This window comes from Henckelia pumila, chromosome 1, assembly GCF_033568475.1.
Source record: "Henckelia pumila isolate YLH828 chromosome 1, ASM3356847v2, whole genome shotgun sequence".
NCBI classification, from domain to species: domain Eukaryota; kingdom Viridiplantae; phylum Streptophyta; class Magnoliopsida; order Lamiales; family Gesneriaceae; genus Henckelia; species Henckelia pumila.
Genome location: NC_133120.1, coordinates 153,586,438 through 153,609,969, shown reverse-complemented (window position 1 = coordinate 153,609,969; position 23,532 = coordinate 153,586,438). Strand labels below are relative to the sequence as shown.

The 23,532-nt window shown below is 33.9% G+C and overlaps 3 protein-coding genes across 8 annotated transcripts; all 3 read right to left on the bottom strand.

The window, feature by feature from the left end:
* Positions 1-234: 234 nt before the first annotated feature.
* Positions 235-9,812, bottom strand: LOC140876156 (secretory carrier-associated membrane protein 3-like). 6 transcript variants are annotated; one of them, XM_073280035.1, is made up of 9 exons: positions 9,500-9,812; positions 8,775-8,840; positions 8,417-8,529; positions 8,254-8,316; positions 7,893-7,926; positions 7,489-7,659; positions 5,617-5,766; positions 3,515-5,484; positions 235-372 (listed from the first exon to the last, which is right to left on the bottom strand). In XM_073280035.1, the coding sequence occupies exons 1-7, from the start codon at positions 9,555-9,557 to the stop codon at positions 5,723-5,725; spliced, it is 549 nt and encodes a 182-aa protein (XP_073136136.1). In that variant the 5' UTR covers positions 9,558-9,812; the 3' UTR covers positions 235-372; positions 3,515-5,484; positions 5,617-5,722. The 6 variants fall into 6 exon arrangements, with proteins under 6 accessions (XP_073136136.1, XP_073136134.1, XP_073136138.1 ...); XM_073280033.1 differs by having other exon boundaries at positions 3,515-5,766; XM_073280037.1 differs by having other exon boundaries at positions 3,515-5,766; positions 7,489-7,653.
* Positions 9,813-20,116: 10,304 nt separating this feature from the next.
* LOC140875493 (uncharacterized) lies at positions 20,117-22,024 on the bottom strand. Its single transcript, XM_073279187.1, has one exon. It carries the CDS (start codon positions 21,463-21,465, stop codon positions 20,251-20,253), a length of 1,215 nt encoding a protein of 404 aa, XP_073135288.1. The 5' UTR covers positions 21,466-22,024; the 3' UTR covers positions 20,117-20,250.
* Positions 22,025-22,551: 527 nt separating this feature from the next.
* Positions 22,552-22,995, bottom strand: LOC140874253 (uncharacterized). Its single transcript, XM_073277530.1, has one exon. The coding sequence runs from the start codon at positions 22,993-22,995 to the stop codon at positions 22,552-22,554; it is 444 nt and encodes a 147-aa protein (XP_073133631.1).
* Between the last annotated feature and the right edge of the window lie 537 nt (positions 22,996-23,532).

The window sequence follows — 23,532 nt, the reverse complement described above, 5'->3', positions numbered from 1 at the left end:
GAATCAAGAATGATCAAGGAATTAACACCGATATTTTAAAATGGTTCGGATAAACATAACCTTCATGGAGATCTTCCATGATCACCAAGAACATGTTTGCAAGAAGTTGTATTTTCCTTTCACTATCTCTTTACAGTACACACTGAGAATAAAACACCAACATACAATCAGAGAAAAAATTGAACCCAACTATCTATTGGACTAAGACAAAAAAAATACAAAGAGAGAGAGAGCAATTCCCTAGTGTATATTCCTTGCTTATATCAGTTGTTCCACACTTCTATTGATCTCTAATCCATCGGTTGATAGCCATTACCAGATAAGCTTGAGGTCTTGATTCTCTGCAGCTACTCTCTTGGCTTTCTTGTGCACCTTAGATAAAATACCAGAGCATTGGTGATCCAACTCATTCAATTTCAATTCGTCAAACTCAAAATTTGAACCTAAGCTATGTTCGCCAACAATATCATTCATTAGGTTCAATTCTTTAATTTTGTTAATTGATTATCCCTTAAATAATATTATCTCACTCAAAAACATTCCATGATAAGATTTTGTGAACATTCCATTATAAGAACTTTGCACAAGATCTTATCACGGAATTTTTTTATAATCATATATGAAAAAGTATAATAAAAATTAAGAACGGAAATCTTAATTAAATTTTCAATGAAGAAACTATAAAGTAATACCTAATATTGTACAATCATCATATTTTAATTGTGAACTCGCGGGTAACATAGTTATTTTTTGTCTAATCAATTTGTTATGAGAAGAAATTGATAAAGATAGGCCAACTTGTTTAGATATTTAACCATTTTGAAACTAAAAGCTTTACTATTTAAACCTCCAATAACAAATAAAGTTTCAATCAATTTTTGTATAAAACAAAATCGATTTTTATTTAATAAGTATTTTTTTTTTTACATTCTTTAAGATATGAAATAAATTTAAGAAATACGAATGCAGTTAAGAGTTGCATTTTCCCACATGTTGAAACAATATTTGTATTCAATGTCTCTTTTTGTGTCCTAGATCTTTTACTAAATTATTTATTCTTTGTTACAAGATGCGATTGATACCGAATGAAATGGTAACCAGGATTACGAGGTAAGTATATAAACAAATTCCAAGGTTTCCTAAATTTTATTAATTGATTCTCCAATTTCATAATCTTATCCCACGCAAAACATTCCATTATAAGATATTTTCACATGGACTTATCATGGAATGTTTTAGATAATCATACATGAAAATGTATGATGAAAAACGAAGTCTTAATTGAATTATCAGTAAAGAAACTAGAAAATAAAATCACTAATATTATACAGTAACCGTATTTTGATTATGAACTCGTGGTGGCTCAGCTTAATCTGTTTTTAACATAGTTCTGTGTGGCTCAGCTTAATCTGTTTTGAGATAAAATTGTTAAACATTGGCAAACATGTTTTGAGCAATAACCATTAGAAACCAATATCTTTACCATTTAATCCTCCAATAACAAATCAAAGTTTCAATCAATTTTTGTACAAAACAAGGCTGATTTTTATCTGTTATGTATTCTTCTTACATTGTTTAAGGTATGAAAGAAAAAAAAAATGCTGCTAGAGTTGCATTTCCCACATGTAAAAAAAAAAATTTTATTCAATGTCCATCTTTGAGTATTCTAGCTTTTTTTGCTGAATTATTTTTTTATGTTATGGGATGAAAGTGATAATGAAGGAGATGATAACCAGGATCATGAGTTAGTAAATATCTGGTTAAAATCTCAAAATTTTAATGATTGATTCTGCTGCTCAAAACATTCCATTATAAGATCTTTGTAAGAGATCTTATCATGATATGCTTGAGATAATAATAGATGAAAATGAAGAACAAAAGTTTTTATTTTTAATAAAGAAACTAGATAATTAAATCAATAATATTGTACCATCAATGTAAATTGATGGTGACTTCGTGAGTAACACAGTTATGTATGACTCTTTTTAATATGTTTTGAGATAAAATTGATAAAGATTGGATAACTTGTTTAGAGCTTTAACCATTTTGAAACAAATAACTTTACTATGTAAACCTTCGATCAATTTTTTTATAAAGCTAGGTTGACTTTTATTTATTAAGTATTTTTCTTATATTTTTAAATGAAAGAAAAAAAATGTTATATAGTTGCATTTCTCACTTGTATAAACGATATTTTTATTCAACGTACATGTTTGAGTGTTTTAACTCTTTTACTAAATTATTTTTTTCTATGTTGCAGGATGAGAGTGATAGTTTATGAGAAGATAACCAAGATCATGAGTATAATATCTGGTCATATTCTCCAAGGCTATGTAACATGAACACTCCAAAGGCTATGGATGATGAGGTAAATATCGGATGTGCATGCTACATAGCCATGAAGAATTTGATCAGATATTTATCTCATGATCCTGGTCATCTTTCTCCTAAAGTATCACTCTCATCCTGCAACACAGAAAAAAATAATTCAATAAAAGAGATAGAACTCTCAAACATGGACGTTGAATAAAAATATCCTTTCTCCATGTGGGAAATGCAACTATAACAACATTATTTTTCTTTCATCTAACAATATAAGAAAAATACTTACTAAATAAAAGTCAACCTAGTTTTATACAAAAATTGAAGGTTTAAATGGTAAAGTTATTATTTTCAAAATGGTTAAAGCTCTAAACAAGCTAGTCAATATTTATCAATTTTATCTCAAAACAAATTGAAAAGAGTCATACATAACTATGTTACCCACGAAATCGCCATCAATTTACATTGATGTAATATATTACTGATTTAATTTTCTAATTTTTTTATTGAAAATAAAAAATTAAAAACTTACATTCTTCATTTTCATCATCTATTATTATCTCAAACATATCATGATAAGATTTCGTACAAAGATCTTATATTAATGGAATGTTTTGAGTGGTAGAAACAATCAATAAAATTAAAGAAAATTTTGAGAATTTAACCAGATATTTACTACCTCATGATCCTGATTATAATCTCCTTCAATATCACTGTCCTTTTACATGTGGGAAATGCAACTTTAGTTGCATTCTTTTTTCTTTCATCCCTGTTCTATACAAAAATTGATTGAAACTTTGATTTGTTATTGAAGAGGATTAAATGTTAAAGATATTAATTTCAAATCGTTATAGCTCAAGACATGTTGACCAATCTTTATCTCAAAACAGATACTGCAGAGCCACATAACTATGTTACCCACAAGTTCATAATCAAAATACGTTGATTGTACAATAATAGTGATTTTATTTTCTAATTTCTTTAATGCAAATTCATTTAAGACTCCATTTTTTATTTTTCATGGTATATTTTCATCTATATGATTAGATAAAACATTCCATTATAAGATTATCTGAAAATATCTTATAATCTAATGTTTATGTTTTGAGTGAGATAAAATTATGAAATGTGAGAATCAATTAATAAAATTAAACAAATTTAGGAAACTTTGATAATTTGACTAGTTACTTACCTTTTGATCATGGTTACAATCTCATTCGTTATCAATCGCATCCTGCAACAAAGAAAAATTGATTAGTAAAAGATCTAGGACACAAAAAGATAAACATTAAATACAAATATCGTTTCAACATGTGGAAAGTGCAACTATAGTGACATTCGTATTTTTGTTATCCCTTCAAGAATTCAAGAAAAAATATTTACTAAATAAAAGTCTGCCTTGTTTAATACAAAAAATGATAGAAACTTTGATTTGTTATTGGATTTTCAAATGGTAAAGCTATTAGTTTGAAAATAGTTAAAACTATAAACAAGTTAGCATACTTTTATCAATTTTATCTCAAAACATACTGAGCCGACAACGGATTTTATCCGCTGTCGTAAAGAGATTAAAACCGTTGTAACTGATGGTGTTGTAAAAAACACGTCCAACAAGAACAGTTTTAAATCCGTTGTCATTCTAAGCCCAAGACAACAGTTTTTCACTTTGTTGTTTGAGTGAAAACCGTTCTTTTGAGCGTATTTTTTAAACAGAATCTTCAACAACAATTTTAACCTGCATACGACAACGGATTAAATCCCTTGTCGTTTTTCAAATAAAAAATAAAAAATTTAATTTAAAAGTTTTCAATATTATAAATCAATCAAAATTTTAAAATAAAATTTAATATACAATTTTTCAGTATTACAAATCACTCAAAATTCAAATTTTAATTCAATCACACTAGAAAATAAAGCCATGAACTAATCTTAATAAACTTGGAACACGTTTCAACATAGATAAGCCGGCTTGAGATAGTACTGAGTACTGAATAATGAAGATCGTTTCAACCTTTTGACCATGCTGCGCATATGTTAGTTAATTATGAAATCCAAAAAGCAAACACAAAGAAAATGCATAGATCAACACTTGCCACTTGAAAAAAGTTTAATAATAATGCTCTGGACTTACTTGTAAGCAAGATCTTTCAAGCTATCATTCCAAGAACTGAATAAGCAATGATATACATTGACATAAAATAAATCAAAGTAATAAAAAGTCATAAAAAATTAAACGGACCATGAAAACCAGATTATGTGCAGTGGAGATGACTAGATATAGACCCTAACAAGAAGATGACAACAGAAAATTTAAGAATGATAGTTGGCAATGGAGTGAAAAATGAGACTCCAGCAATTCAATAATGAAGGTTAACCAAAACTGAAGGCGCAACTTGTTTACATCTTCGTACTGCATTGAATCAATAACCATGGGTTAACCAAAACTGAAGGCGCAACAATCACATACTTCTGGGATGTATACTTTTGGAAATGCACAATGAAGGTTTTAAATAAGACAGATAAAACACTCAAGGACGGACTTGTCAGCAAATTTTTTAGATGCCAAATTCTCCACAATTTTCTGACAGTTTCATACAAAACTCAGAGGGATATATAACGTTCACATGCATGGTCACCATAGAACTACTCAACTACTGACAAAGAACGAGGACATCAGGAACAGCAATCTCAAGTTAAGCTATAAAGCCTGCAATTAACCAACTGTTTCATCCCGTAACATGACAGCTTTTGAAGCTGAAAATCAGCATTTATATTTTAACGAGGACAAAAAGACACAAGAAGAAATTCAAACTGAAAGGAGCAGTAAAATAGAGTAACTAAGACTGGGATGCATACACAAGGACAACAGGTGGGAAAATATCATGGGATACAGACCAATAACGGATAACCCGATCCAAACGATATAAAATAGCAGAATCTATGTACCACAGCGCACCAACGAGTCAAACGCTTCTTTGAATATCCAATGCCGATTAAATAAAACAAATAAAAGAAAAAAATTCCAGACATGCACATAGATCCTCCAAAACGGAGAACCAATGAATCAAATATCAACATAAGCATTATTACCTGGCTCTACCACCCACTCAAAATATTTAGTTATATCACTTATTCCAATAGCATTTAACTTGAAAGTTGAACCTAGCTTCAACAAAATGTGGAATATAGAAGATGTCAGGTCACAGGTGAACCTCAAGATTTAGTTACGGACCATAAAAATATGAGACAATTGCCATATCATATCATATATCATCCCGGTAAAAGAAAACATACCCATCCAATGGAATTGGAGGGAAGCAACATGTAATTAAGCACCAATTTGGCTTCAATATTTTTCCGGTCAGGCTCAGCACAACAGCTCCGGAACCTCCCAACCACGCTAAGCACAGGGACATGAAATTATAAATGACCCAAGCTTCATAACTGCATAAAGAGGAAATTAAAACTAATCATATTATGAAGCAAAAGAATAAAGCCTTAACATAAAAATACAAACACCAACACTGATAATTGACGACTGGAAGATGAGATAGCAACATAGCATGAAAGAATAACAAAAATTATTTTATAGAAACTCAGGTTGCTAAATGCTATCAGATGTATATATGAAGATGCTTTTTTTTCACTGTGTTTCTAAGACCAAAGTCTAAGAAGAGCAGAATGAAATAGCTATAACAATGAAGATTCATACATATTGAAAAACAGTAGCAGCATCGAGTAGTTTTAATAAGCATTTTGAATATAAAGAGTTAAAGAAAAATATGTTTGAATGCAAACCTCCTGTTTAATCCACGCAGTAGTCACGGCTATCAAATTCCATAGAAGACAAAAGGAGAGACATTTAATCCACGCAGTAGTCACCAGGGATACAACATCATTACCACTGACCATTAATATAAGTCATATCGGAAAGATAAGGAGGAAAATTAGAGTTCTAACATCTAAGGGCATGCACAACGATGGACATTTGTCTCTCCAAATGTCCACCCTAATAAATGTGGAGGCCAGGTGGAATGTCCGGACACAAATCCGGACACAGATTTGTGTCCGGACATTTCACCCATTTACTTTTCTTTTTTTTTTTTTAATTTTTTTAGTATATATAATTTTTTTTGAGGGGTTAATATATATAAATTTTAAAAACAAATATAATTAGTGTAATTGTGAATATTAATACAATTCGTATTGTTACCACATAAAATTTTAATATTAAAATAATTTTCAAAATATTTGTGTTGCTGTATATGTGTTCTATCAATTATTTTTAAATTTTTAAAAATATTTTATTAAAATAAATTTAGTCTTAAAAATTAATTATACTCCTCGTTACGAATTAGCCGATATAAAATAAAGTATATAAATTATTTTATCTGAATGAAAAAATAAATGAACAGTAATAAAATGATTGTGGGGTCCACAAATGTTTGGTTGGTGAGATATTTGATTGTGAAGGGTGATATATTTGATCTAAGAGCTGGAATGATGGGCCCACAGATATTTGATGGAAATGTTTTTGTCATTGTGGTTGCCCTAAAGACACTTAAAACCTTTCGATACAGAAGAAAATTTCACATTATAAAATTTAATATAGGTAACCAGTACAAAGTAAACCAAAATCTCCCCAACAATCCTCTTATCCTCTATCAAAAAGTATTTACGGCAAAAGAAAAATGCAAAGGTAAATCATGGGGAGAAAAATGGTCATCCTTGAGATTGCACCAAAAGTTATGTGTACACCACTTTTATCTCTATCAATGTATTTGCTTTGATAAGCAAGGTAAGAACAAATTTAAACAGAGGTATTTAATCGATTCTGAAAGTTATTCCCGGATGAGTCAATTTTCTGCTTAAACTATTTCGACAAAATAAAGAACATAAACCTTCTCAAGCACAACTGATTGCAATCTTAAATATTTCAAAAACTTTGTTGAAAAAACAATCTGATACTTCAATGCTTTACCATTTCCTTACACACGCACGTTAACAGACAAGAAGCTTCCGGTTCAGTAAAAACAAACCAACTTTCTATCCTTGAAAAAGTTCTACAATAGATTTTATTGAGAGAGAACAATCACGAAACCAAAATAGCATAGTTGCATTGCATAACAAGAAAACAAGAAAGCTTCAGCTCGCAATTTGACATACCCAAAAAGGTTGTGAAGGTGACATATTGCAGTTTCTGCAGATGAATTTGTATTTCCTTTGTGATATCATGGTGGATAATAGGAAAAAATAGAGGCCAGTTTTTCTCCTCAATAACTATACCAGCTGTAAAGAAACCAGAATATACTCGAGACATCCAGAAAATTGCTGTCACTTGCAAAAGAAAAAACATGTTCACTATTATCCCATTTTGCATGGTAAATTCAGACATGATGCATGCATCCTGCAATTTATGTATCTAACACAAATTTGTTATTATGGTAAAAACAAAAGGGGTCTATTAAATCTATCTTCCCAATTAAACAAGGTAAAGTATGTTTAGTGGTTGATAAATTGCAACGGGAGACAAAATAAGAAAAAACCAGAAACTAGAGCAGATATATTACCCCGTGCAGCAGCCTCTTCTTTCCGTTTTACTTCCTACTCGAGAAAACCAAAACAAATTTGTTACTCTTATTTCAGACAAATGTAGGAAATCTGGATTCTTTCATAAAATATGCAAAATATAGAAATCACTGCGATTTGATTTTCTGTAGCATCCAAAAACATGGCACTACCAATTAAATGGTTACAAGAAAGCAGTAAATTCATAAAATTCTCAAATGGAAATGTCATAATTGTCTGCCTTTGGAAACATTTTTTCATAAAATTTTGAGGCAATGTTGTAATTGCCTCATTTTGGAAATATTGTTGAGAACCAGTGAATAAGATGAAATGTATTGAAATCAATGTCTTACAGTAACAGACCTGTTCCCTCCTTTTCAATTCAGCTTCCTTCGCCTGCAGCTCTCTCTCTTTCTTCTTCAAATCCTGCAATTGAAATTTACTTTGATTAGAATATGAAAGTTAAAGTATCAAGAACCACAAAAGAAACAGTGAAATAGCATGTTCAACAAGTAAAAAATTGCACCGCAGCACTATCAAGAGGAATATCAACGGGGGCAGTAGGATTGTAGAAATCAGCAGGTTCTGGTAGAAGGGTGAAAGACTTGAGTTTGTCACCAGAGGAACACCACCGGAACTCTGAAAACAAAGAAAAAAAACACATTTAGTGTAAAAAGAAAACATCTTTAGATATATGTGATGTGCGAAAATTCATTACACAAACATTAGTAAAAGATTCCAAGAGGAGGGAAAAACAGCAAGCACTAGATAGACAAGTGATCTAATACACTCTATCCGTTTCAAGACATGAATTAAGTATCTATAGTCACCAAACTTGTGCAAGACCCTTTAGCGACAAGGAAGTAAAATAAAGATAAACTAACCGTCGTGTAAAATGCACCACCACTGAAATTCGATTGACCAGTTCCTTTTCCTGTAGCCCCTCCATCCTAATTTGAACAAACAAAAATATTAAATGCATAATTGCTACCAACATAATAAAGGCTTCTCAATTCTATTCCATAAACAAAATTAACCTACATCCGGATTTCTATACTTTATTTTTCAGTTCTTGCCAACTGGCAGCTAAAAAATATAATCTTTTTTTTTCTTTTTTTTAATTGACATGGTAGAAAGAAAATGATAATCTTTTTAAATACATACGTACGCATATAATTAGTAAATCAATTTATTTGTTGGGATAAATTTCATCTTTTTTTCCATCTTTCTCCAAATATAATGTGTTCATGCGGTTTTATCCCTGGCACATAGTAGGAAAAAAAAATATCAAAGAACTTTATTTACCCCTGAAATCTGAAATACTAGCAAATGCTCCCAAGTGTTAAAAAATAAATGCTTATCGATAAGACTTTTCTTAAATTTCTAATTAGAAATCGATTTCATAATCAGAGAATTGGGAATATCAATCATAGTCAGCTAAAGATCCAAACTTTCGTTTTTGTTTAACCTAAACAAAATCAAATATAACCCTTGAACAACAAATATCAAATGAACTAGAACAACGCAAAGAACCCATGTGAGAAGAAAGAAATAAAAAATGAACCCTTAAGCAGAAAGGATCAAAATAATAAAGTGAGAGGCAGAATACCATCAAAAGATAGAGAATTGACAAGAGGGGTTGAGAAGGGTGATGATGGCCACCTCATCAAAATTTCGAGAGTCCTGCAGCTAGAAATCGCAAGAAAACAAGGCAACAAAACTCACATGGTGCTGGCCGCAACAGGGAAGCTTCGATTCAAGCTGTAAACTCGAGATTCAAGTCACAATTGGAGTTGTTAAAGCTTGGGCTAGCTGAAAGGAGGTCGGACGACCTGTTTCCGGCGATCGATCGACGACTAAGGCGCCGGAGGTGAGCTGGGTCTAAGGGGCCACGGGTTGTGTGGCTAGGGCTTGGGTTTCCTTCTCATTCTTTTTTCATTTTTAGTTTTAGACCCCGTTTGAAAAAAATGTTTTTCAATTAATATGGTGTTACGTTCTTAAAAAAGTATTTTTTTAAGTCAAAAAAGAGCTTTTTTAAAAGCCAAAAATTATAGCTTAAAAAAATATTTATTTTAAAAAATCTCTACAAAAATTCAAACAAACTCTTAGTATAGTACACGGGGTATATGTACGTTTTTCAAAGCAAACAAAAAAAACAAACAAACAAACCATTAACCGTAAACTTTTTAGTATAATACACGAGGTATATGTATGTTTTTTTCAAACCAAACAAAAAAACAAACAAACAAACAATTAACCGTAAACTTTTATTTAGCAAGTATTTTTCTTACATTGTATAAAATTGATAAAGATATACCAATTTAGAGCTTTAATCATTTTTAAACTAATAGTTTTACAATTTGAAAATCCAATAACAAAATCAAATTTCCTATCATTTTTTGTATTAAAGAAGGTGAGTTTTTATTTTTGTAAGTATTTTTCTTACATTGTTCATGGGTTGAAAGAAATACAAATGCTATTATAGTTGCACTTTTCACGTGTATAAACTATATTTTTATTCGACGTCTAGCTTTGTTAGTTCTAGAACGTTTATTAAATTTTTTTTTTATGTTGTAGGATGAGAATGATACTGAACAAGATGATATATATGATCATGAGGTAAAATCTGGTCAAATTCTCAAGGTTTCATAAATTTTCTTTAATTTTGTTATTGAGTTTTCCATTTCATAATATTATCTCACTCAAACCATCCATTATAAGATCTTTGCCTACACTGTTTATGGGATAAAAGATATATGAACGGGAGTTGTTTTTCCCACCTAAAATATTTGTAGAAGTAATATTTATTTTTTCAATATCACCTCTTTTTTTTTTTTTGTGTCAATGTCAAGTTTGTAAAAAATAAAGTTGGCCTTTTATTTAATAAATATTAATATTTTTCTTGCGTTAATGCCATACATTGTTAATTTGAATGTGAGGGCTGGTCGGAATTTATTAAAAGTAATCTAGGCTAATAATGAGTATACACTAAAATATTAGTTATATGTTATAATTGTTTCGATACATAATCAGGATGTAGTCAATTTATAGATTGAGTTGTTTAAATACAAGTTTAGACATCGTTAATAAGGTAATTGTTTAATGGTTGAACAAAAAAAATGTTTGAATTGTCATCTCGTTTTTTTCCAGTAGAATTCTTTCTCGTAATCAAATTCAAAGCTCTTGAAACAATGACGAGTAAATATTTATCTAAAGTTCATCATACTAGCTCATAGTTTTCAAACTTTTTTATTGAATAATATTTTGGTAATTGAGGAATAGAATCACATCATCATGTGCAACTTGGGCTGGAAAATGAAAAGAAGTTTAGAATTTCTTGAGGAAAACATCTCGTTTTGCTCTTCTTTGCACATCCAATGACGGAGCTAAGATTTCAGCTCCACCCGAGCTAAATTTTTTAACGAAAATCCAAAATCATGGAAACTGAAAACAGAAATTTTTCAGAAAAAAAATAGTACAATTTTCTATTAAAAAACCACCTCAAAATTAATCACAAAAATATTAAATATTTCTAAGTGTATATACAAGACCCATCAATTTTAAGTCGATATACCTTATAAAAGTGGGAGCATTATAAATTTATAATGTTATAGAGATTTAAAAGATAGAGAGTGAAAAATAACGCACTAAGACAAAAGCATACATTAAGAACAACATATTTGTTTTATTATGTTTTTTTTTCTACTAATTTTGAGAACTTGAAGGTGAGCTACTTAATTTTTTTTAATTAGACTACCTGGACTAATATAACATTAGTCCAAAAAATAACACTTAAAATTTCTTTTTAAAATTTATGGTCTACATAAAAAATTTTAGAAAAAAACCCGTGTGACCCATTACTTGCATTGCCCTTGTGCACACCTCTTGCAACAGTAGCAAGGATTGATGGACGCCACGTGCACTTGTACAAAAGAATCATATTGAGTCTTAGAAAATCAATTTTATTAACTAAATCAATAAAAAAAAAAATATGTTGACACATGAGAATTTAAAGTAGGAAAAATCAATAAGAGATGAATTTGGATGTTCTATTTTAATTGATTGTGTCTTTTTCATGTCAATTTCTACATAAATAATTTGTTTAGCTTAAGATTATCAGTCAACAATCCGTATTTATATTTTTTATTTAAAAAACCTGAAAAAATCACTTCAAAATTAATCACAAAAATATTAAATATTTCTCAGTGTATATACAAACTCCACCATTTTTTGGCCGATATACCTTGTAAAAGTTGTAGCATTAAATGTCAAAGAGCTTTAGAAAATAGAAAACGAAAGCAGTTTGACTTACTTCTGCTGAGTAGCTATCTCTACTGCTGGATTGTTCTATTGTTTTGCTGAATAGTAATACTATCTGGGATAGTTTTATCGAATCTAGTCCCAATTTTTTAAGTTATTTCCTTAGAGACAAGTACAACCTTTCCTCTATAACCATAAATTGGACCCCTGCACAGAACATGAGTTATACCAGATGCACATTAGAATACAAGCGTGTCAAGTAGTGCAATACCATAACAAATTGCTAAAACTCACTCCCGATCCCCAACAGACTGTGGAGGACCGTGTCTTTTTGAGTTTATGTTTTAAGAGCAGTTTTTAGCATTCTGGTTTTTGAAATAAGTCCTTGTTCAATAAAAATTTTATTTAGTTATCATGTGAATAGTTTTGGTCGCATTTTTTTGTGGCATTATTTCCTTCAAGATTATTTATAAAATTCTTTTTCGCATATGTTATTTATTTAAAATAAGAGTATGTAAGTTGGTGACTTCGTGAGGGATGTCACAAGAAGAGTTGTTAGGGAAAGTGGGAAACAACGCAATCTGATATTATTAATCAACTAAGATGATTCTTCAAGCACAATACAAGCTGAAAATCCAAAACACTACTCAAAAAAGTCTACAATCAAGTATTTTCTTCCTTAGCTGCTATGTGTAAGGAAAAAACTTGTATAGCTAATTGCCAACCATTTTCTTTTTGTTTGGGATAATTAGTAGCCTTTTATAAACGTCTAAATTTTGAAATGATCCAGACTTTAAATAATGACACAAATAGAAAAATCTTCTCATAAAATTGATCCATAAAACCGTCAGAGTTTTGTGATCATTTTATATTACTTGAGCTTTTCTTTCTCGTCATGGGCTATTGAAATTTGAGACGAGAGGGCCAACACTCAAAATTGGGATTGTGACTGGATTCAAAACGTTAAAAAAAATTGGAATTTAAAATTTTAACACATATAGATTTTTAATCATGGCTCCATTATTGCTAAGAAGTAAGAAGATTTTTCGCTCCAGACATAGGGGAGAACAAATTAAACCAAAGATTTATCGCAATCTGACCTAAGTCGACCATCGTTTCTGTTCAATTGTGAAAGGAAGAGAAGAAGAGATTGAAAGGAAAATACATATGCAATTTAGCTCTAGCTTTCCGCTTTTATAGAACTGAGGTTGGCCAAAACACATGAGATAACAAATTCAGTCGTTTCCCGGTCACACTATTTGCATGCAAATTGTAGAAGAATTTGGTAGTTAAACTTGAAGGCTCATGCATATCATCACCTAATGTAATACAGTAAATAATTATTAGAAAAAATAGTTTTTTGTTCAATTAGCTTGTTTATTTTTTGGTTTTTATCAATTAACTTTTTAAAGTTTTTTTTTGATACATTAATTTTTATTTTTCAACTATTTGTTCAAAGTGATGATGTGACAATGGAAAATGCTAACATTATAAGTTGTAAAATCAATAATTGGATCAAAATAATCGAAAATTAAAAATTTAATGTATAAAAAACAGACTTTGAAAAGTTAATGGACCAAAAAAAATAATAGATAAAAAAATTGTCCCTAACGTTTTACCTTTTTTTCTTCATGTTGCTTGCAGAAGATTCCTTAATTTCTTTTTCCAAATATTCATCCATTTTAGACCTTTGGATTTAGCATTATGATAAAACTCTTGTGCTAGCATAATAACTTTTTGTTAAGGAAAGTTCATGATTCGAGGCAAAGTTTTGCTAATAATTTATCTTCTGAAATCCTGGAACATTTTGTGAATCAAGGCTGATTGCATTAACAAGATTATAGCATTTTTTTTTTTTAATAGAATATCATGTAGTTTTTGAAAACTTATCTTATATATATGATGTACAATTCAATAGAATAAAATACCCGATAATTATTTTTCCTTTCAAAATTCTTTCATGGTATCAAAGTCATCTTCTTGCAAGCTGTGATATCATATAAAAAATAAAAAAAAATTGGCTAACTCATCCAAACCAAAGAGCCATAATTGAGCATCCAAGCATTCCATCAATGCTCCAGTCTAGTGTCTGTCAAATTGACCTCCACCAATTATTTATTATGGCGTTTCCAGATCATCCATTTAATTCACAGTTTAGGAATACTTCATCATCTCCATTTTGATGAAAAACCATATGCTAAACTTGAAGATGACAAAGGAAATAAGAAATCAAATCCAGAGTATCCTCCATGGGTTGTGAACGATGGTCTTCTTCTCTCTTGGCTTCTCGGTACAATGAGAGAAGATACTCTCGGCCTAAACATCGATGCTGAAACGACATACGACTTATGGTTTTCTCTTGAAGAACATTTGCTGCCAGTAGCAATTGAGAAGGAGGGACATCCAAAAAAAATCTGTTAATGACACTAAAGAAAGGCTCACAATACGTGGAACAGTACTTGAAGGAGTTCAAATCAATCTGTGACATGCTTGCTGCTATAAAAAAAAAGCTTGTTGGTGATCTAGACAAAGTTTTTTGATTTGCCAGAGGATTGGGGCCAAGGTATGAGAACTTTCGTTTGGCAATGCTCACCAAACCACCATACCCTTCTTTTAGTCAGTTTGTGCTAGCACTTCAAGGACACGAACAGGCCTTGAATGATCAAAAGGAAGAAGATAAGGTTTTTCTTAAACACGCTCAAGCTTATTTTGGCCAACGTGGGCGAGGACGAAATGGAAGAGGTGGTAGATGCCATTTCAACTCAAAAGGCAGGCTCCAGCAGGTCGATATAATCCACAAGATGGACGAAACAACCACCAAAGGCAAGTGGGACATTTAAATAATGTTCTAACCAAGAATAAATGCCCAACTGGACAACCAATAGATGATGAACCAATAGATGCCTATACATACAGAAGTATTGTTGGTGCACTCCAATATCTTACCTTCACCAGGCCGGACATTATTCGTTCTGTCAACCGGGTTTGTCAAAGTTTCAGCAATCCCACAATGGCTGACTTTAAAGCTGTCAAACGCATATTGCGGTACCTTAAGGGAACCCAATCTCTTGGCATTCGGCACCTTTCTCAAAGCCCGGTCTCTCTCTATATGGATTTAGTGATGCTGATTGGGGTGGTTGTCCAACAACAAGAAGAAGCACACATGTTTTTGTGTGTTTGTTGGTGCAAATTATATTTCTTGGTGCTCCAAGAAGCAACCAACTGTTTCACGCTCAAGTTCGGAAGCAAAATACTGTTCGATGGCATTTACTATGGTGGAATTACCTTGGTTAGTCTCACTACTACGCGACATTGGTGTCTCTCTTCATCAGTCACCCCAGTTATTTTATGATAATGTCAGTGCTCTTCATATGTCCGTAAATCCTATATTTCAAGCTCGAACCTAACACATTGAAATTGATTATCATTTTGTTCGGGAAAAAGGTTGCGATGGGAACTTTGGTTACTAGATATATTGCTCCTTCGTCTCAACCAGCAGATATTTTTACCAAACCTTTTGCCGAAGGATACATTCTCTACCTTTTGTATCAAACTGGGTGTTTCACTCCCTCCACATCCCAGTTTTAGGGAGGATGTTAAGGAAACTTCATGATTCGAGGCAAAAGTTTTGCTAATAATTTATCTTCTGGAAGCATGTAACATTTTGTGAATCAAGGCTGATTACATTAACAAGATTATAGCATATTTATTTATAGAATATCATGTAGTTTTTGGAAACTTATCTTTTATATATGATTTACAATTCAGTTGAATAAATATCCGAGAATTATTTTTCTATTCAAAATTCTTTCACTTTTTACATATAAAAATAATATATGTGCACAAAATGTGTGTGCAATAAAAGCTTCAGTATTTCATGAAACATAAATGTAAAACAATAGTAATTTGTTTCTATATTAATTCATTTCAAGGGTAAACTAGAATACAATTCCTTCACCAGACCTTTACTTCAAATGAAAAGATGAAAGAGTCTCCTTTGTGTTCGATACATTCAAGTTCAAGCATGAATGCTTCTTAATTTATATATTAAGAGAAACCGCATAAGTAAATTGAGAAAGGAAAAAAAACAAAAAAAAAATCAAACAAACATGTAGCATCCTATGAATTCGGGAAACTAAACCAATTACAAAGAAAATTAATGAAGAGACTCAGCCTTGAAATTGGAACTCCCCTCCTCCAACCAAACGAGACTCTTCACATGTGGTTGAGAACGTGGTTGATAACGGCAAATTTCCAACTCAAACGACTGAGTTTCACTGGTCCGAACATTATAAGCTACGCAAATCTTCCGAAGACAACTGAAGAGGAACACCTCCCCGCCTTCCAACCATCCTAAGGGATGAACTGATTCAGCATCTTTGCGACGCAAGTCCTTAAATCTGTAACATAGAGGTTTATTACCGATATTATTGTGTCTGTATTAGGAAGGATTTTGTTTTCTTTGTTTGAGGTTTATTCTCCGTATATTTGTCTGTGTTAGCGTTTGTATTTTAGGTAAATAAATCTTTGTGGTTTAGGAAGTCTTTTGTAAATTGTATTTATATTCCTCGTTGTTATGAATGGAGGAGCAGAGAAAATTCTACATAAACTTTGTCATGGTATCATAGCTTCAAGGGAGATCCTAGGGCACACACAAATCTCTTTCTGTAGTGTCTTCTCCTTCACGAGAGAGCATGGATGAAGAAAAGGGAGAAGAAAAAGGAGAGTGTGAAAAAGGGTGGATATGACATATCACCTTGGATCTAGCGACGGTCCGGGAAATATCATCACCCCGATTCAATTACGTGGTGAGAATTATGATGAATGGGCAAGAGCAATCTGAACTTCGTTAAAAGCAAAGCGTAAATTTGGATTTGTGGAAGGGACGGTTCCAAAGCCAACAACAGAGGAGAAACTTGAAGATTGGATAGTTGTACATTCTATGTTGGTATCATGGCTGACCAATACCATTGAGCCCTCCGTTCGGTCGACGCTCGGAGAGTATGATGATGCACAACTTCTGTGGAAAAATCTTAAAAACAGGTTTTGTGTGGTCAGTTGCACTCGAATCTGCCAACTAAAAATGTCCTTGGGGGAGTGCAAGCTAGAAAAAACAGAGACCGTGGCCATTTATTTTGGTCGCTTGACAAAACTCAGGGACGAACTGATCACATATGTAAAAGTGCCGATTTGTAAGTGTGGAAGTTGCAAGTGTGACATCGTCACGCAGGTAGAAAAATTGAGAGAAGAGGACTATCTACATCACTTTCTTATCGGACTTGATGGAGCATATGCTTCAATTTGAACAAATCTGCTTGGACAAGAACCATTGCCAACACTTGATCGAGCGTATCAACAAGTGATTCAAGCAGAACGTTTGCGTGGTGGAGAGATGTTTTCTTCAAAGGATGCACGAGAAAATATCACGGCCTTCACAATTCAACCTGATACACGAGGTAAGTCTCGTATTATGGATAATACTGACAAGTTTTGCAATAATTGTGATAGAGACGGACAAGACGAATCATCTTGCTTCCAAATACATGGGTTCCCCGAGTGGTGGGGGGACTGACCTCGTGGAGGAAAGGGACCAGTTCGTGGTGGATGAACAGGAAGAGGACGTGGGCGTACAGGTGCTAGCCGTGGTAGAGGGCATGGTGCACCGTCTGTCCGTGCAAATAAAACTGGAGGGGCTGGAAACTCCTCTGGACAGCAGGCAGGAAACTCACAGGGGCTGTCGAGTGCGACTGAAGCTGCTAGTCTTGCGGGTGTTTCAGCAACACAACTACAACAACTTCTCGATTTTTTGAATCTAGCAAAATCAAATGATCGACTACATGGTAAGAATGTTAATTCTAGTTGGATTATCGATGCTGGAGCATCGAACCATGTGACATGCGACGTGTCTGTTTTGCAAAATGTGAGATCGGTGAAGCACTGTCCGATGGGATTACCGGATGGAAATATGGCTGAAGCTAATAAAGAGGGAAGTGTTGTGCTACCAGGAGGATTAAAGCTTGAAAATGTAACATGCAATTTAATTTCTGTGACTCAGTTAATTGATGAATCAAATTGCGTTGTACAATTCACTAATAATGTGTGTGTTATACAAGACCAACCGACGAGGAAGGTGATTGGAGCGGGTGAAAGATTGGATGGACTTTATTTTTTCCGTGGTGTTCCTCCAGTGAAGGTCTTGACATTGGATAGTGTTTCATCATTCGAATTGTGGCATCAGAGGTTGGGGCATCCGTCTGATAAAATCTTGAAGATGATTCCAGTGGTGAGTAGTGATTGTAAGAACGTCAATAAAGCTTGTGACGTGTGTCTGCGTGCCAAGCAACCTAGATCAAGTTTTCCAATTAGCACAAATAAAGCTAGTAGAATTTTTGAACTTGTTCATTTGGATTTGTGAGGGCCTTACAAGACTCGTTCTTCGTGTGGGGCTACCTATTTTTTGACAATAGTAGATGATTTTTCAAGAGGAGTTTGGGTATATTTGCTTTGCAATAAAATGAAAGTTGAATCTGTGTTCCTGAATTTTGTTGCTATGGTTATACGTCAATTTGAGCAAGTCATAAAACGTGTGAGAAGTGATAATGAGACCGAATTTAAGTGTTTGAGTGATTATTTTCAACATAATGGAATTATCTTTGAGTGTTCTTGTGTTGGGACTCCACAACAAAATGGGAGGGTGGAGAGAAAACATCAACATATTTTAAATGTGGCTAGAGCTTTAAGATTTCAAGGAAACTTACCAATCAAATTTTGGGGAGAATGTATGTTGGCAGCATGTCACTTGATTAATATAAGGGCTCGTTTGGTAGACTTGACTAGCCTTGATTATTTGGTTGTTTTCAGCTTAACTTGCGTTTGATTCGTTTTTAAGGCATTGGATTAAGTGCATGATTGATTATATCTACTGTTGAGAAAGGAAAACCTGTCAGTGAGTTTGCCCACGGATTATTTTCTATCCCAAGATTGTTGGGTAAAAATACCAAAATATCCCTCATTTTAAATAATTAAATATTAAAAAATACTCATTGTTGTAGAAAAGTTTCAAACATTTCAATATGAAAATCGACCACGCAGCTTTCAAAAGGCTTGTTGATTCCGTCTTTCAACCATGGATACAAATAATGAATTCGACGTAAACACAAATTTCAGCAATGAAGCTTTCAAAGGGCTTTGTTATGTACCTTCGCGTCACTGCTTCTTCGCCTTAATTGCCATCGTTTTGTCATGGATTGGTGGTTCTGGGTTGGGAGATTGGTGGCTGCAACTCGATTGTTGCTTCTCCTGTCGATTTTGTATCTTACTGGGGTTTGGTTAGATGGCGGTCGCAGCCTTATCGCAGCGCTCTCAACCATTCCTTTTTGTAGTTTTCCATTGCGGATATGTCACAAAACCTTCGATTCTTTGTTCTTTTCCGGTGCGGCGGTGAGTTGCCATGAAGTCGGCCATACCATAAATGGGTTTTCCTTGTTTTTATTTAATTCTTTTCAGAAAGAAAATGCATAAATTTGGGCCAAAAAAGATCATCTCTTATTGTGTTCTTTGTTATTCTTTTGCTTATATACAGAGAAACAAAAACATAATAACGCTGGGTTGGGTTTTTTCATGTTGTAATGAAAATGAAAATGAATAGAAAGATTGCAGCCTCAAAAATATCATGAAACAGATTTGTACGATGGTTTAATGGGTGTGGTTTTGGGTAGGAAAATTATGGCAAGATTGGAATGAAGTGGTGAGGGTATTTTGGTCTTAAAATTATAAATAATTACTTTGTCCTACTTTAAACATGGTACCAAACACGAGTCAATATCACAATATAATACATATCCTACCCTATCATTTAATTATCAATCACAAATTTAATCATTCAATTATCTCATCCAAGGACCAAGCGAACCCTATAACGTTGAAACAGTGACCTCACAAAATCAAGTCAAAGATTGATATAAAAGATGCGTGTTTTCTTTAATTACAGAAAGTAGCCATATATAATAAGAACAAATATAATAATAAATAAATCAATTTGATCCCAAAAAAACATATTTCCGATTAAACCCTCCTATGTGAAAAGACTAAATTGCCCACTCACCCTTTCCACTCGATGCATTGAGACGTTGGCCTTGTTTTCTGGTTCCCAGCTTTCATCGGGCAAGCGGTCTGCACGGGCAGCACCATACAATTATACTGAAGACACAGAGAGCTGCTGACCGGAATCTCCACCGTCGGATTAATCTCGATTCCGGTCAGGTAATTGTGCTGCAGATACAGTATCTGTATGTTGGAAGCCAGTAGCCGGTCCACGAAGCTGGCGGGGACGTGGCCCATGAACCGGTTATTGTTCAGGTACAGGTTCTGAACCGTGGAGAACATCGGTGAAATCTCGCCGGAGAGGCGGTTGTAGCTGAGATCGATGGTCGGGATGGTGACCAGATTGGTGGGCCGAACCGGGCCGGAGAATTGGTTTCTCTGGAGTTGGAGGTTGCCGATCGGGAAGGTGAATATCTCGGCGGGAATGGGTCCGGTGAACCGGTTCATGCTGAGGTCGATGTAGCTCAGCCGGTTCAATCGGGTCAGGAGCACGTCGACCGGCCCGGTGATCTGGTTCCGTGACAGCGAGAGGTGCTGGAGGGAAGGAGGGAGTCCGGTCGGGGAAATCGAACCGGATAACTCGTTGTGTTTGAGGTCGATTCGAGTTAAAGATTGGGAGACGAAAGGTGGGATCGAACCGGATAGCTTGTTGTGGCAGAGGACGACGTTGGATAACGCCGGCAGGGATCCGACGGAATACGGGATGTTTCCGGTGAGCTGATTGAAGCTAAGATCAAGTGTGTGGAGTCCCTGGAGCTGGCCGAAACTCGCCGGGATTTCTCCGGCGATGAAATTCTGGCTGACGGCGAGAAACCGGAGATTCTTCAACTGAGACAGGGTATCGGGCAGAGACCCGAAGATCCGACCCGGTACAACGGTCAATTCCGCCATTGATGAGAGTTTCCCAATCTCCGGATCAAGTCTACCCGTCAGACCCGGAGAGCCGGCTCTGGGGTCTCCGAGATTGAGAACAACCACCTTATCTCCGTCGCAATACACACCGGAGAAACTACACGGGTCCGAAGTGAAATCCCAGGAACCAAAATAATTCGACCCCGGCAAATCTTCCAAGCTTTTACGAACGTTCTGAAGCGCCAAGAAGTCGATCGGGTCCAACATTGCATGCGCCAGAAGACCACATTTCAGGACGGAAACCAAGTGGGCCAAAAACATGAACCAGAAGTAGCCATTTCCCTTCAGAAAACACTTCATTCTTGCAGATTGAAGCACAGTAGAGAACAATACTCGGAGGGACTTGTAAAGGGATTCTGAAAGTGGGGCTTTATCGTGAAGAGGAGACGTGAGTGCTTTAATGGAGACAGCATCAAAAGTTGCAGAAAAATGTAAAAAAAAAATGCAGTGAAGAAAGAGGAAGATAGAATTGACTAGCTAGCTTCACATGAAAGCAGCAATCGAAAACAACAAGAAAAAGGCGATATCTGTGGATCAAGAATATGATTTTTTTTTTATTGGGTTTGTGTGGCTTGTGGGAGAAGGTGAAGAAAAATGGGGAAATTGAGAATGGCAGTAAGCGTTTGGGTGTTTTACTGTGTGATTGTGATGGGAAGAAGGGGAACGTGTTCTTCATTAATATTTTTCCTTGGATTTTTGTAAACTTCGAGGTTGGGATGGGCAAACGGCTGTCCGAGCCTACGTGGAAGCATACGAGGCTGTCTTTTCCGCTTTGGTTGCTCTGCTGGCAATCCACCGGACAAACTCGGTCTCTCGACATCTGTTCCGTAAATAAATAAATAAATGATGAAAAATAAATTTTGATATTTTAATGATCGGAGAAAACGGTAAAGTATAAATAAAAAATGATATTATCATATCATTAAATCATGTAGTTGGTTTGGTGAGACGAGGTGTATTTCAGACAAATCTAAAATTATATCATAATTCTATATAGTCAGTATAATATAATTTTATATTATCTATAATATATATAGATAAGATGTCATTAGATATTTTTTTATGTGTTACACAAATTTGTTTTGAGCACACCAACGTAAATCATTATTGAATCAAAATAGAGTCATTACAATCTTGGAACAAGATATCATAAATAAAAACAGGTGCATCGTAAGAAACCCAAAGACTAGCATAAGAATTGATCGCTCTAGCAAGTTTATGAGTCACCGTATTTGCTTGTCGTCTGCTAAACTGAATTTTATAAGTGTTTTTTTGTGAAAGGATGGTGCGACATTCTTTCATAATTGTTTCAAATTCGCTGTGATCCATCAATGTTGACAATGTGACATCTACCACAAATTTGGAGTCCGATTCAAATATGATATGTTACGATTCCAGTGAGATGGTCCAATTTAAGGCGTCATACAGCGCCTTCGCCTCAGCTTCTCGTACCTCAATATTTCCATTGTATTTATGCATTCCACACACCATAAAAGCTTCATTTGAGTCTTGGATTATCGCTGCAACCCCAAATATATGTTCTTCCTTGAATATGGCAGCATCAATATTGCATTTCAAGTATCCAGATGGTGGACGTTGCCAACTAAGGGCCTCTTTCGGTGTATAGGACGAAACTTGTGGGTCTTGAGAAGATGATTGGACATTTATCCATTGCTGGAGCAAATCATATGCTAAAGAGATGGTAACGCTTGCCGTGTTAACAATTCCGTTCCATAGCTTCTCATTTCGGCATTTCCAAATACCCCATAGAATCATAGATATGGTGCACATTTCCTTTGAAGAGCATCTTTCCAAACAATGAAAAACCATTCTGAGAATGATTCCGAGATGTTTGCGTATTCGTTCACAAGGCATAACAGATTTGCTAAACTCCAGCAATTTTTTGCAAAAGGACAGTCAATAAACAGATGCTAATTATTCTCGATTCCTGACTCGCAAAGTTGCATGTTACACAAATAAAATATCTGTTTCACGAATTGATTCTTGTAACTTCTCACAAAATTTTTTGTGATTAAAATTATATTATAAAAGCGTGCACCAATACACTTATAAGATAAAATATGTGTATTGTTTTATTTAATCAAAAAAACATTTATTTTGATAGGTGGATTATTTATTATATTATCACTAAATTGATGTAAAAATAATTATGGATATTATATAAAGGGGGTGTTCTCTCTCTCTCTTTTTAGTTTTTTTTTAGAATTTTCTAAGTAAAGTCCAAAAAATGATGAAATTCTTACGTACCCACAATCAATTCATCCACCCTGTGAAGCTTTCTTTGACATCATTTTCATGGACCGTTATATATATGAACACTCAATTGAACCTAACCAACCATCAAAG